This window comes from Pediculus humanus, genomic scaffold (genome assembly GCF_000006295.1).
Source record: "Pediculus humanus corporis 1103172107677 genomic scaffold, whole genome shotgun sequence".
Classification (NCBI taxonomy): Eukaryota; Metazoa; Arthropoda; class Insecta; order Psocodea; family Pediculidae; genus Pediculus; species Pediculus humanus.
In genome coordinates, this window is record NW_002987286.1 from 342,775 (window position 1) to 353,527 (window position 10,753).

General features: G+C 29.8%; 1 protein-coding gene across 1 annotated transcript; it reads right to left on the reverse strand.

The window, feature by feature from the left end:
* Positions 1–3,080: 3,080 nt before the first annotated feature.
* On the reverse strand, positions 3,081–8,800 carry Phum_PHUM294490 (uncharacterized protein; the record flags this gene model as incomplete). The annotated part of the gene is made up of 2 exons (XM_002427062.1): positions 3,081–8,549; positions 8,795–8,800. The coding sequence occupies 2 exons, from the start codon at positions 8,798–8,800 to the stop codon at positions 3,081–3,083; spliced, it is 5,475 nt and encodes a 1,824-aa protein (XP_002427107.1).
* Between the last annotated feature and the right edge of the window lie 1,953 nt (positions 8,801–10,753).

The following is a 10,753-nucleotide window of genomic DNA, read 5'->3' on the forward strand; positions in this document are numbered from 1 at the left end:
TTTATTTATTAATAAATTCACGTCATCATCCATAAATAAATAAGTTTTTTTTTACCCAATTGAAAAAGAAAAGAAAATAAAATAATTAACAAAAAATTAATAATTAATTATATAAAACTTATAATAATAATAATAATAATTTATCATAGATATTTTACATAATATTTTTACACAATAATTTAATACCGACTCATCCCATCTGATTTCCTCCCCCCCCCCAAAAAAAAAAAAGATTTTCTTATAAACAATAATTTTTGATTATTAAATTTAAAAACCATTTTTACTTTAACCCCTCCCCTCTTTCTCCACCTCCCCACCTCTTTCCAAATAAAAAGAAATTTTTTTTTTTTTTTTTTTTTTGTAAATAATGAAAACTTTATCAGGTATGTATCGTAATGATGCATCGAAAATTATTCCGACGCTAAAAATAAAAATAAATAAATAAATAGTAATAATAATTGTACCTGTATGCGAATACCAGAATAATATATATGTGTATATATGTTTATCAGAGAGATTTACGTAAAGGTATGATGGACGTCGAAACAGGTACGAAAATTACACGAAACCAAATCCTGTAATGAAAAGAAAACAAAAAATAAATAAATAAATAAAATTTATGTTTATATATTTAAAATATTATTTTTGACAGGTGATTGAATGAAAAAAAAAACTTTTCCACCTGTTTTCTTAATACCTTGAATAAAATTAAACAAAAACCTACGATGATAATAATAATAACAACAACGTATTAATAAATCTTATAATTTCCAAAAAAAAAAAAAAAATTATGCAATACAAAAAATTAAAGCAAAAGAAAAGTAATGATAATAATAATAATAATCGTACGCACGACCTTTTTTAATTTATGTGAAAAACCTGATTTTAAATGTTTGTTGCATAATAATAATAATAATAACAATGAATTTTTTACATTTTTATACGTTTTATTATGCAACAACAAAATAAACAAACGTAGAAATTATTTTTTTCTTATGTTTTTTTTTCAACGATTATGATAATAACAAACGATGTAAACAAACAAACAAACAAACAAAAAAAAATTATTTTAATTAATTACACTATTGACACTTTTTTTTTCTATAATGCAGATATTTTTATGTACATAAAATATTTATTTTTTTTTTTTATACGATGTGTTTTTGTAATAAAAACAAACAAAACGTATACACAACAATTACATATCGTAATAAAAATATATACAATTTAAACATAATTAAATGTTGCCAATGTTGAGGTATAAAATGTGATAAACATAATACAAAACAAAAAACATTTTTATGTTTTATGTTTTTATTAATTGTAAACTCACGTGAAAGTGAGCCAAAAAAATGAAAGTTGGTCACAAATTAAATTTTTTTATTAACTTTATAAAACTTTTTAATAAATAAAAAAGAAACAATAAGTTTGCAAAATGAAAAACGTTTAAACGATACAAACTTTAATTAAAAACAACAATCACAACAAACAACAACAGCTTGTTGAAATAATGATAATAATGACTAATTACTATTAAAAATTTGTATTTTATATTGTTCTCTCTCTTGTGTTTTTTTTTTTTTTTAATGGATGAAATCGGATTGAATTGTTTTTTTTTTTTGCTTTTCTAATTAACATCCGGATATTTACCAAAAAACCATAAAATGTTATTATTATTATTATTATTATTATTATTATTATTATTATTATTATTATTATTATTATTATTAATCTTTACACAAAATGTTTTAGTAGTCAAATAAAATTCGTTAACCTACACTTGAAAGGCACACATTTCATTAACTAATAATAGCAATAGCAATAATAATAATAATAATTTACAGTTATATACTTTCTTTTGTAAGAATTTTATTTTTATTAATTAATAAATAATTAATAATGTTTTTCCATTTTCTTCGTTTTTCCATTTTTATTTTCATTTTCTTCGTATTTTCTCAACTTCCTTTTTCTTTTTTCCCCCTAAAAACTTCTTTAAAGGTTTCTCTCAACAACACATTCTCGTTCCTGAACATAATTTAAAAAAAAAAAAAGAAAATAATAATAATTATAAAGGTCAATGAACTTTTATTTTTAATCAAACAAAACAAAACAAATTTATTTATATATATATATATATATAATATATACCCCATATATATATATATATATATATATATATATATATGGGGTATTATTTAAACATTTAATTTACAACACAACATGCATTCAAATCCTCCATTTTTTTTTTTTTTTTACTTCCTTTATTTCTGATGAGATGTGGAGGGGAGGGGGGGGGCTGGCGGGGGAAGGTCGTTAATCAAATCCAGGTTTTTAAATAAAAAAAAAAACACTCAAAAACAAAATATACAAACGATAAAATAAAATAATAAAAAAAAATAAAAAATAAAATTTATTTCAAACAAACTTTCATAACAAAATAAAAATAAAAAAATAATAAGACAAAACTAAACATGCATTTTATTTATTTATTTATTACTATTATTATCTATTTAAATTCTAATAAACTTATAATAGTGATGATAACATTAATGATAATAATAATAATAATACTAATACTAATATATATATATATATACAAAATATACCTGTATATGTATATATATATACATACATACGTATTAATTTTTATACATTGGTAAATTTTTTTTTCCTTTTATTAACAATAATAAACGACAATTTAATTAAACGTTAACAATTATGATAATGATAATGATAATGATAATGATGATAAAATAAACGATGTTACACAAAAAAAAAAAATTAAACGAACGAACGATATATATATATATAATTATTTCATTATTAAGCTTATATTAAACGCAATTAAACATTCGGATAAGGAACAGGAAGAGAGAGGGAGAGAAATGGACATTCAGTACCGTGGTAAGGATTTTGTACAACATGACCACGTGTTCGCACGCACGCACCCAAGTCACAAACGCATGCTCCACGCGTTATCTAAACGCGGCTCGAGGTTTTGAAATTGAAATTATTATTATTATTATTATTATTACGGTAAAATGAAAAAAAAAGAAAAGTCGTGGGGATAATAGGACTTATCATAAGACTAAAAAGGCGATTATCGACATGACAGCAATTACAATGCCAAGAGCCGTCGTGACGTCCCAATCTTGGAGATGAAATGCAAAAGCAAGAGCGTACGAACATGCTAACCAAACATTAGAACTTAAATTCGTCATTTTCTTTACCTCACCTTCTTCACCTTTGCTAGAACTTTGACAACATCTTTCGTGACGACGGGTGGTGGTGGTGACGATTCTTCTTTCTCTGTCGTTGCTGCTGCCGCTGCTGCTGCTGCTGCCGCTACAGTCGTTATTAAAACTTTTACGACGATTGTTATTAACAACATTAATATTATCGTCATCGGTAATATCCATTTTTTTTTGATCTTTTGAAAAAGAATAGGCCGAATAACGTGAATTTGTCGATTTTGTCGCCGCTAATGTTTCCTCACTCGTGCGCGACATTTTTTCTTTGGCTTTTTTTGTACTCAAATTATTAACTTCGTCGTGAATTTTTTCAAATTCTCGTTCCACGTCCGATGCGGGTTCTTCGATCGTTTTTTTAACATTCGTCACGTTAATATTGTTACCGCCGTTTATGCAAAATGATTTTTTAACGCTCGACGTTTCTTCTTCTAATTTGTTGTTGTTGCTGTTGTCGTCGTCTACTTTTTCTTCTTTCTCATTCGATTTAATTAATTTACAATTGTATTCGTAAACTTGTTGAAAACAAGCGTCAGAGCCGTTAATCGATTTCTTTTCGCTTTCCGATAATTCTTCGTTTAAATGTTGTTCCACTTCCACGCTGTGTAATATTTCCGACAAATCCGTCGTCGTCGTCGTCGTCGTCACTTTGTCGAAACCTGTTTGTTTTTCATCATTCGTAGAAAAGGAATTCGATTCAGGCGACGGAACGACGTTTTCCATTTTCGCCGCCTTCCTAGAAGAAATAATATTTTTTTCATTATCGATTCCTAAAACTTTAACACTCGGCTCGATTGGAATTTCATTGAAATCTTCTCGGCGTGTATTTCCGGATTTATGTTCTTTTTCACGATAAGAATCATCGGCGGAGGATTTCCATTTTGTCAAATGTAATTTATTCGAAATTAAATTCAATAAATCATCATCATCATCATCATCATTATTATTATTCTTGGTAGAATATTGACTTTGTCTTTTCGATCGTCTTCGTTCTAAAGAATTTGTTTTTCTTGTTTCTTCTTTTGGTTCGTTGGCGTTTGACAATGAAAGATTTCTACGTCTTTTCGTTTTACTACCATTGTTGAATGAATTTTTATTTTTATTCACATCTATTACAATTTCTGACATTTGATTTTCTTTTGTGCGTGGGACGCAACCATCATTATTATCATCGATTGAATTTTCCCTTTTCATTTTTTTCAAATCGTCCAATTGTTTTTCTAAATCTTGACTGGCACTTTTTGCTTCTTTGGCTAATGCTGTAAGAAGATTTTCCAATTGTTCTTCGTCGACCGAATAATCGCCGACGTTTTCTTTAAATGGATTTCCCTGAAGTGACGACGCCGGAATTGCAGCAGGATATTTTGACAATTCTACAACGGGAGACCGAAATTTTTTTTCCGTTATTTTAACCGTGTCTTCGATACATCCGTTCGAATCCGTTTTTCCAGGTTCGTTACGTTTGTTGTTGTTATCGTTTGCTCCAGCGAGAGAATTTTTACTTCTTCTCGACGATGGCGCTTCGGAATAAGCTTCATTCGGATTTTGTGATGCTTTTGTCCAGCTTAAACTTTTGTTTATTTTATCCGGTTTTTGAGAAACCTCGAAAAATTCCGCTCTTTTTGTATTCTTCCCCTCTTTTAATTCTTTCAGTCTTTTTTCCAAACAACTTTTATTCGTGAGGTCGGTTAAACTTTGAGTTTTTTCGCTGGTTTTCGAAATTAAATCACCGCCGACGCCGTCGACTTCGTCATCCGCGTACGATAAATTTTCCTTATGCATTATATTATATATATTTGCCGACAAAGATCGAACGGCTCTTTTTTTTAGAAAATTATCATTTCCCGTTTTTCCCAAATTTAAATCGCTGCTCGCTTTAGAATCTTTTCTTAAATTTCTAAAAGCGAGATCATCTTTGACGACATCCGGCGTTTTGCTCGATGTAAAAGTCGGTCGAAATCTATTTTTCGGAGTCGCGTGGAGATAATCCGAATTAGCAGCCGGCGCGATAACTCCGATCGGTATTCCAAAAGGCGGTTGAGGATCTTGTATTTTTAACGTGCTGTTAGCATGACGAATGTTTCTAAAAACAACGTCATCGTAAGTGACATCCGGTTCGTTTACCGGAGATTCTTTTCTAGAGTTTGGACTAACTCCAAGGACGGGTGACAATCCCGAACTAGAACGCAAATAGCTGGGCAAAGGAAATTTTTTACTGTCTTGACGATCCTTTGTGTTCAATCTTCTGAAAGCCATGTCGTCGCACATTTTATCTGGTATCCCCGATCTCCTTTGTGAAACGGCTTTTGATTTTAATCCCGGAGCATTCTCCGAAAAGCTCCTAGAAATCGGTTTATTGTTATGTATATAATCCGTTTCACTTTTAAAACTTTGAATTCTATTCATTGTCACAACGGGATCGTATTCTTTTGCCTTGTCACATGTGCGAAACGCCGGAAAATCACGCCTTTCGGCTCTATCTGCTAGATCTTCATCTTTTAATTTTAAACTATTATATATTACTTCCAATTCATTTAGAGCGTCATCAAGATTTCCATTTTGTGCAGTAATAGTCGTTTTATTATTTTCTTCTTCTTCTTTAAGTTTTTGGCACTTTTGAAGTCTTTTTAAAACATCTTCTTTCGATAATTGCCGGACGGGAGGTTCCGGTGGAATTTTACTCATTTTTTCAACACTGTATTCCTCTCTGTGCATTTTCGGCTTCGTATTATTTACGGGTGTGTTTTCGCGAAAACCGCCGGCGTTTCTTTCTAAATCTATGGTAACGTCATTAACTTTTTCAGGTTTGGTAATCGGTTTTTCAAGTGTTTTAATCACGATGTCCACCGACCTGGGACTGTTCGATCGAGACCCATTAGTTTTTATGGCATTGCTATTAATTGGAGGTTTTAGAGAGTGAGCATTTCCCAAAGAATTTTCCGCATTATTATGCAGCTGTGAATTATTTTTCAAAATCATTTCTCGGTCTCTTTGTTTCCAAAATTCGGAAGCGCTAACGGTCGGGCTTTCGGGTGGTAAATTTTCCGTCGCGTTCGTCGCCCCAGATTCTGGTAAATATGAATTTTCCGAATTTATAGCCGGATGACACGTTATGTGAATCGGATTTCGACTCCTGGGATTTTGATCTGCGTAGTAACGAAGAATCGAAGAATTTGGATTTGGCTGTTGTTTATATGATGACTCATCAATTTTATTACCCTGAAAATTTGGCTTTCTCGCCATAAATTTTAAAAAGTTTGAACTGTAAATAGTTGGCTTCGCGTCTGCACCATTTACCACCGGTGACTTAGGGACTCCGTTATCACTCTGAGAATTAAACAAAACTTTTGATTCATTACTATCTGCAGATGCGCTGTACATTTCAGCATTAGGCGAAACACTATTTGGTTTATATCGAGAAAAATTTTGCGTTCTCTGATTGTAAAAAGTTGGTATGTGTTGATAAGAATTTGAACGATTGGGATTTAAATCATTAAAATTTTCAAATGGATTGCAAAAGGAATTTCCGCTCGCAGATCTTCGTACTACGTGCGTTGGCTGCAGTGGAAAGCTGCCAGATTGACTTGAATAAGAAGGCGTTGAGTCCGTTCTATTTTCGGCTACTTCATATTTACACGTTTCAAAACAAGGGCTGCGCTCATTGATTTGTTCGTTATACGTTTTATTTATCCTAATCGATGTTTGAAAATTTTTATTTTTCAAATTCATGCATTTTAATCTGTCATCCACGTAATCGTTTTTAACACAAGGTTTTGGCATTATAGGTAAAGGCACGTGCTCCATGACTTTTCCCTCGTAATAAAGAGGTCTGTTAATTCCGTGATCGGACGAAAAACTTTTTTTCAAATTATTTTCATTCGTTGTTAGCAAACATTCTTCGGAATTTAATTTCGTTCTTTGATTTGCTAAATTTTCCGTTACGCTCATACTTCTTGGCAATTTCGAAAAGTAGTCGTGATTTAAAGGTTGATCCCCTTTAAGCGCGTCATACGTATTTTGATTTCTTTGGGAAAACGTTTTCATCGGATAATTGGTCTCGACGGTGCCGTTTCCGGAAACGTTTCTCGTTTGGTAAACGTTATATACACCAGGAGGAAACGTGCTGGTAGGATAAGAACTTTGAACGTAAGACAAATATTGACGTAATTGTCTTTTTCTATTTCTAGGACTTCTTGACGGACTAGAGCCGGCCGAATAATTTATTAAATTTAATTTTCCTTCTTCGTAATCAGAGGGATCTCGATAAGAACTCCTTCCGGCGTACCTGTAGTTTGACGGAAAGCTTCGACTTCCCTCGAAATCGGATTTAATAACTCTTAAATCGTTTCCTCTAATATTTATAAAATTATTTTCATCTTTGGACAATCTTTTACTTTTTTCAAGGCGCCTGGATCGCCTGTATCCCATATAATCATAATTCATTCTATTCAACGAGGAATTAGAATGATGGGATCCTTCTTCTTCGGAACTGGATTCATCGCATATCAAATCTCTTTTAGCTTCGGCACGAGCCATCATTTCTTTACGATTTTTTCGACCTTCCAAACTCTCACTTCCCCCACTGCTGCGAGATAAATTGGAATCTTGCCGAGAATGTTTAGGAACATTCAACAAGTCTTTATTTGGCTTTGAATTTTCGCTGTTGGATACCGCAGGATGGCGATGAATAAAACGTACTTGATTACACGTTCCGTTGACAATCGGTATTCCCAAATTAGCATTTTCATCGCTCGGGGTACTATTCTTCCGAGAATAATCATTACCGTTTTCCGTAAACCCGCCGTTTGCAACACCCGACTCTTTCACTTGCGGTATAATTACGTCGTACCTATTGGCAGTGCTTCTGGTTTTCAACTTTCTTTTGTCCCTTTTGGATTTTCTCCGAGACAAAAAACCTTTTATTCCTTCATGCCCTGATTCTTCCGACGATTCATCGGAATCTTTTTTGGTTTTCCTTCGAAAGAAACCTCCCAGAGTCCATTTTTTCTCCTTTTTCTTGTCTTTATCATCTTCGTTTTGTTCTTTTCTCGCATCGATGACGTTTTGCGTTTTAATAACATCGTGATTTATCGCATCGAACTGTTCTCTCGATTTATTATTATTATTATTATTAATGTAATTCCTATTCACTTCATTTTGATCAATGTGGTTGACCATTTCATTTCTCATTAACTGATTTTTACGTTTCAACAAATCCTTGTGATAATTGTTTAAATATTGAGAAATACTTCCTTCACTCGATTGGAGACCAGGTTTAGGCCTTGGAGTAGAACTCACTGTCTGCAAGAGAAAAAAAATAAATAAATAAATTCACATAATATATAAACAAAAAATTTTTCTCATATTTTAAAAAAAATGATAATAATAATAATTATTAGCTCAATAGCAGCAGTAGTAGTAAAAGAATTTCAAATTTTTTTTTCTTATGCAACATTTTAAAGAACTAAAAAATATGTATATGGACAAACTAACACGTGAAATAATAATACTAAATTTTACGTAAGCAAATCCGATTGTACAATAACTTTCATCCCTTTTATTATTATTATTATTAAAAAAAAAAAAATTTCAACCACGTTAAAAATCATATCATGTAACTTTTTAACTACGTTTATTGTTTAACAAAAAAAAAAAAAAAAACAAAGAACAATGGCCAACATTAACAAGATTTTCTCAAGAGTACATTAATTTTATTTAACCTACGTCAGTCGCGTGGTAAAAAGTTATGTTAATTTAATTATAAACATATACTATGAAAAAAAAAAAAAAAATTTATGAAAGATTGTTAAGACAATCATTTGAATCTCAATTAACTCAACAACAACAACAACCGTTTAAAACAAAAAAAAAAAAAAATAAGAAAAAAAAATCATTTTAAAAATAACAACAACAACAAGAAAAAAAAAACCATAATAACTCTAATGCCGTATAAAATCCTTTTATGCATTCGACGTTAATTAAAAAAAAAAAAAAAAAAATTTTATTGCACTCTCTACCTATATATATATATATATATATATATATATATATATATATTATATTAATATGTTTTTGTTTTTTAAATGGAAATAAACATAAACATAAACATAAAATAAAATAAAAAATAAAAAAAATCTTTCTTTTTCTTTTTCTTTCTATACGTGCTGCTTAACAAATTTTTTCATATACATGTGACCCCTTTCGTTTTTACTTTTCCTCCTCCTCCTCCTCCCACTCCTCCCAAATTATAATACTTATCGATAAAAAATTTAAACAATTTTTTCACGTGAGAAATTAAAAACAAAAATTCGCAAACAATATATTTATGTAAATTATTTACTTCAAACAGGTTCGTATTAATTACTCACAATTACAATTATTCCTAAATATTGTTACGTTTTTTAATTATTATTATTATTATTACGTATGAATTTTTTATAATAATTTATTTATACATAATTAAACCCCTCTTTTGAAGTTCAATTAAAGTAATTAAATTAAACAAATTCACTGTAAACAAAATTTACGGGAATTAAAATTTAAAAAAAAAAAAAAAAACAAGTTTGGGTTATGTCAGTCAGTTTGTTCGTTGCATCGTTCGATGTATAAAACAACGAAAATAATTAATTAATTAATTTAATTAATTTAATTAACGTGTGACCACAAAAATTATTCAATCGTCCACGTCTGACATTTTCAACAAAAAAAAAAACAAACAACAAACAACCGAAACTAAAAGTATTTTATCAATTAAACAACCCGTTTCGCAATTTACATTTAAAAAATTTTTATTTTCGGACATATTCTTAATTTAAACAAAACAGAAAGAGAGAGAGAGAGAGAGAAAAAATCATTTTAATCATCCAAGTTTTATTTATATCAGAGAGAGTTAAAAACTTTAAAATTTTTCATAGGAATTCGTCACGGTTGCGTCATATTTACCCGATGATACGATTTAAACAAAACAAAAACAAACATTAAAAAAAAAAAAAACGCTACGTATCGAATACCCAACAACAACAACAACGACAACAGCAAAATCAAATCACGTATTAAAAATTTTTTTTATAATAACAGATACCAAAAAATATTTTCGATAAATAATAATAATAATTATAAACAGTAAGCATACTTGTTAACGTACGCGCGCGCGTGTGTGTGTTTGTGTACGTGTGCGTGTGTGTGATAAAATTTAAAAGAAATTATTATCAAAAAGATTTTAAAACGTTTCTTTCCCTTTTTAAAGATAATAAATGCTCGCCTTGTGAATACAAAAACGTTAATTACAAATTATCAACGCGACTCAACCTTATTTTTTTTCGTTCTTTCTTTTTTTAAATGTAAAAAAAACCAACAACAACTTTTAAACGAAACGAAACGAAACGAAAAAAAAAGAAAAACCAGAGAGTTATTTTAAAATTTAATTTTTATAAATATTTACGGTCGACATGAAAATTTTATTGCTCCCGGAAAAAAAAAAAAAAGGAAAAAAAAAAAACAAAAAT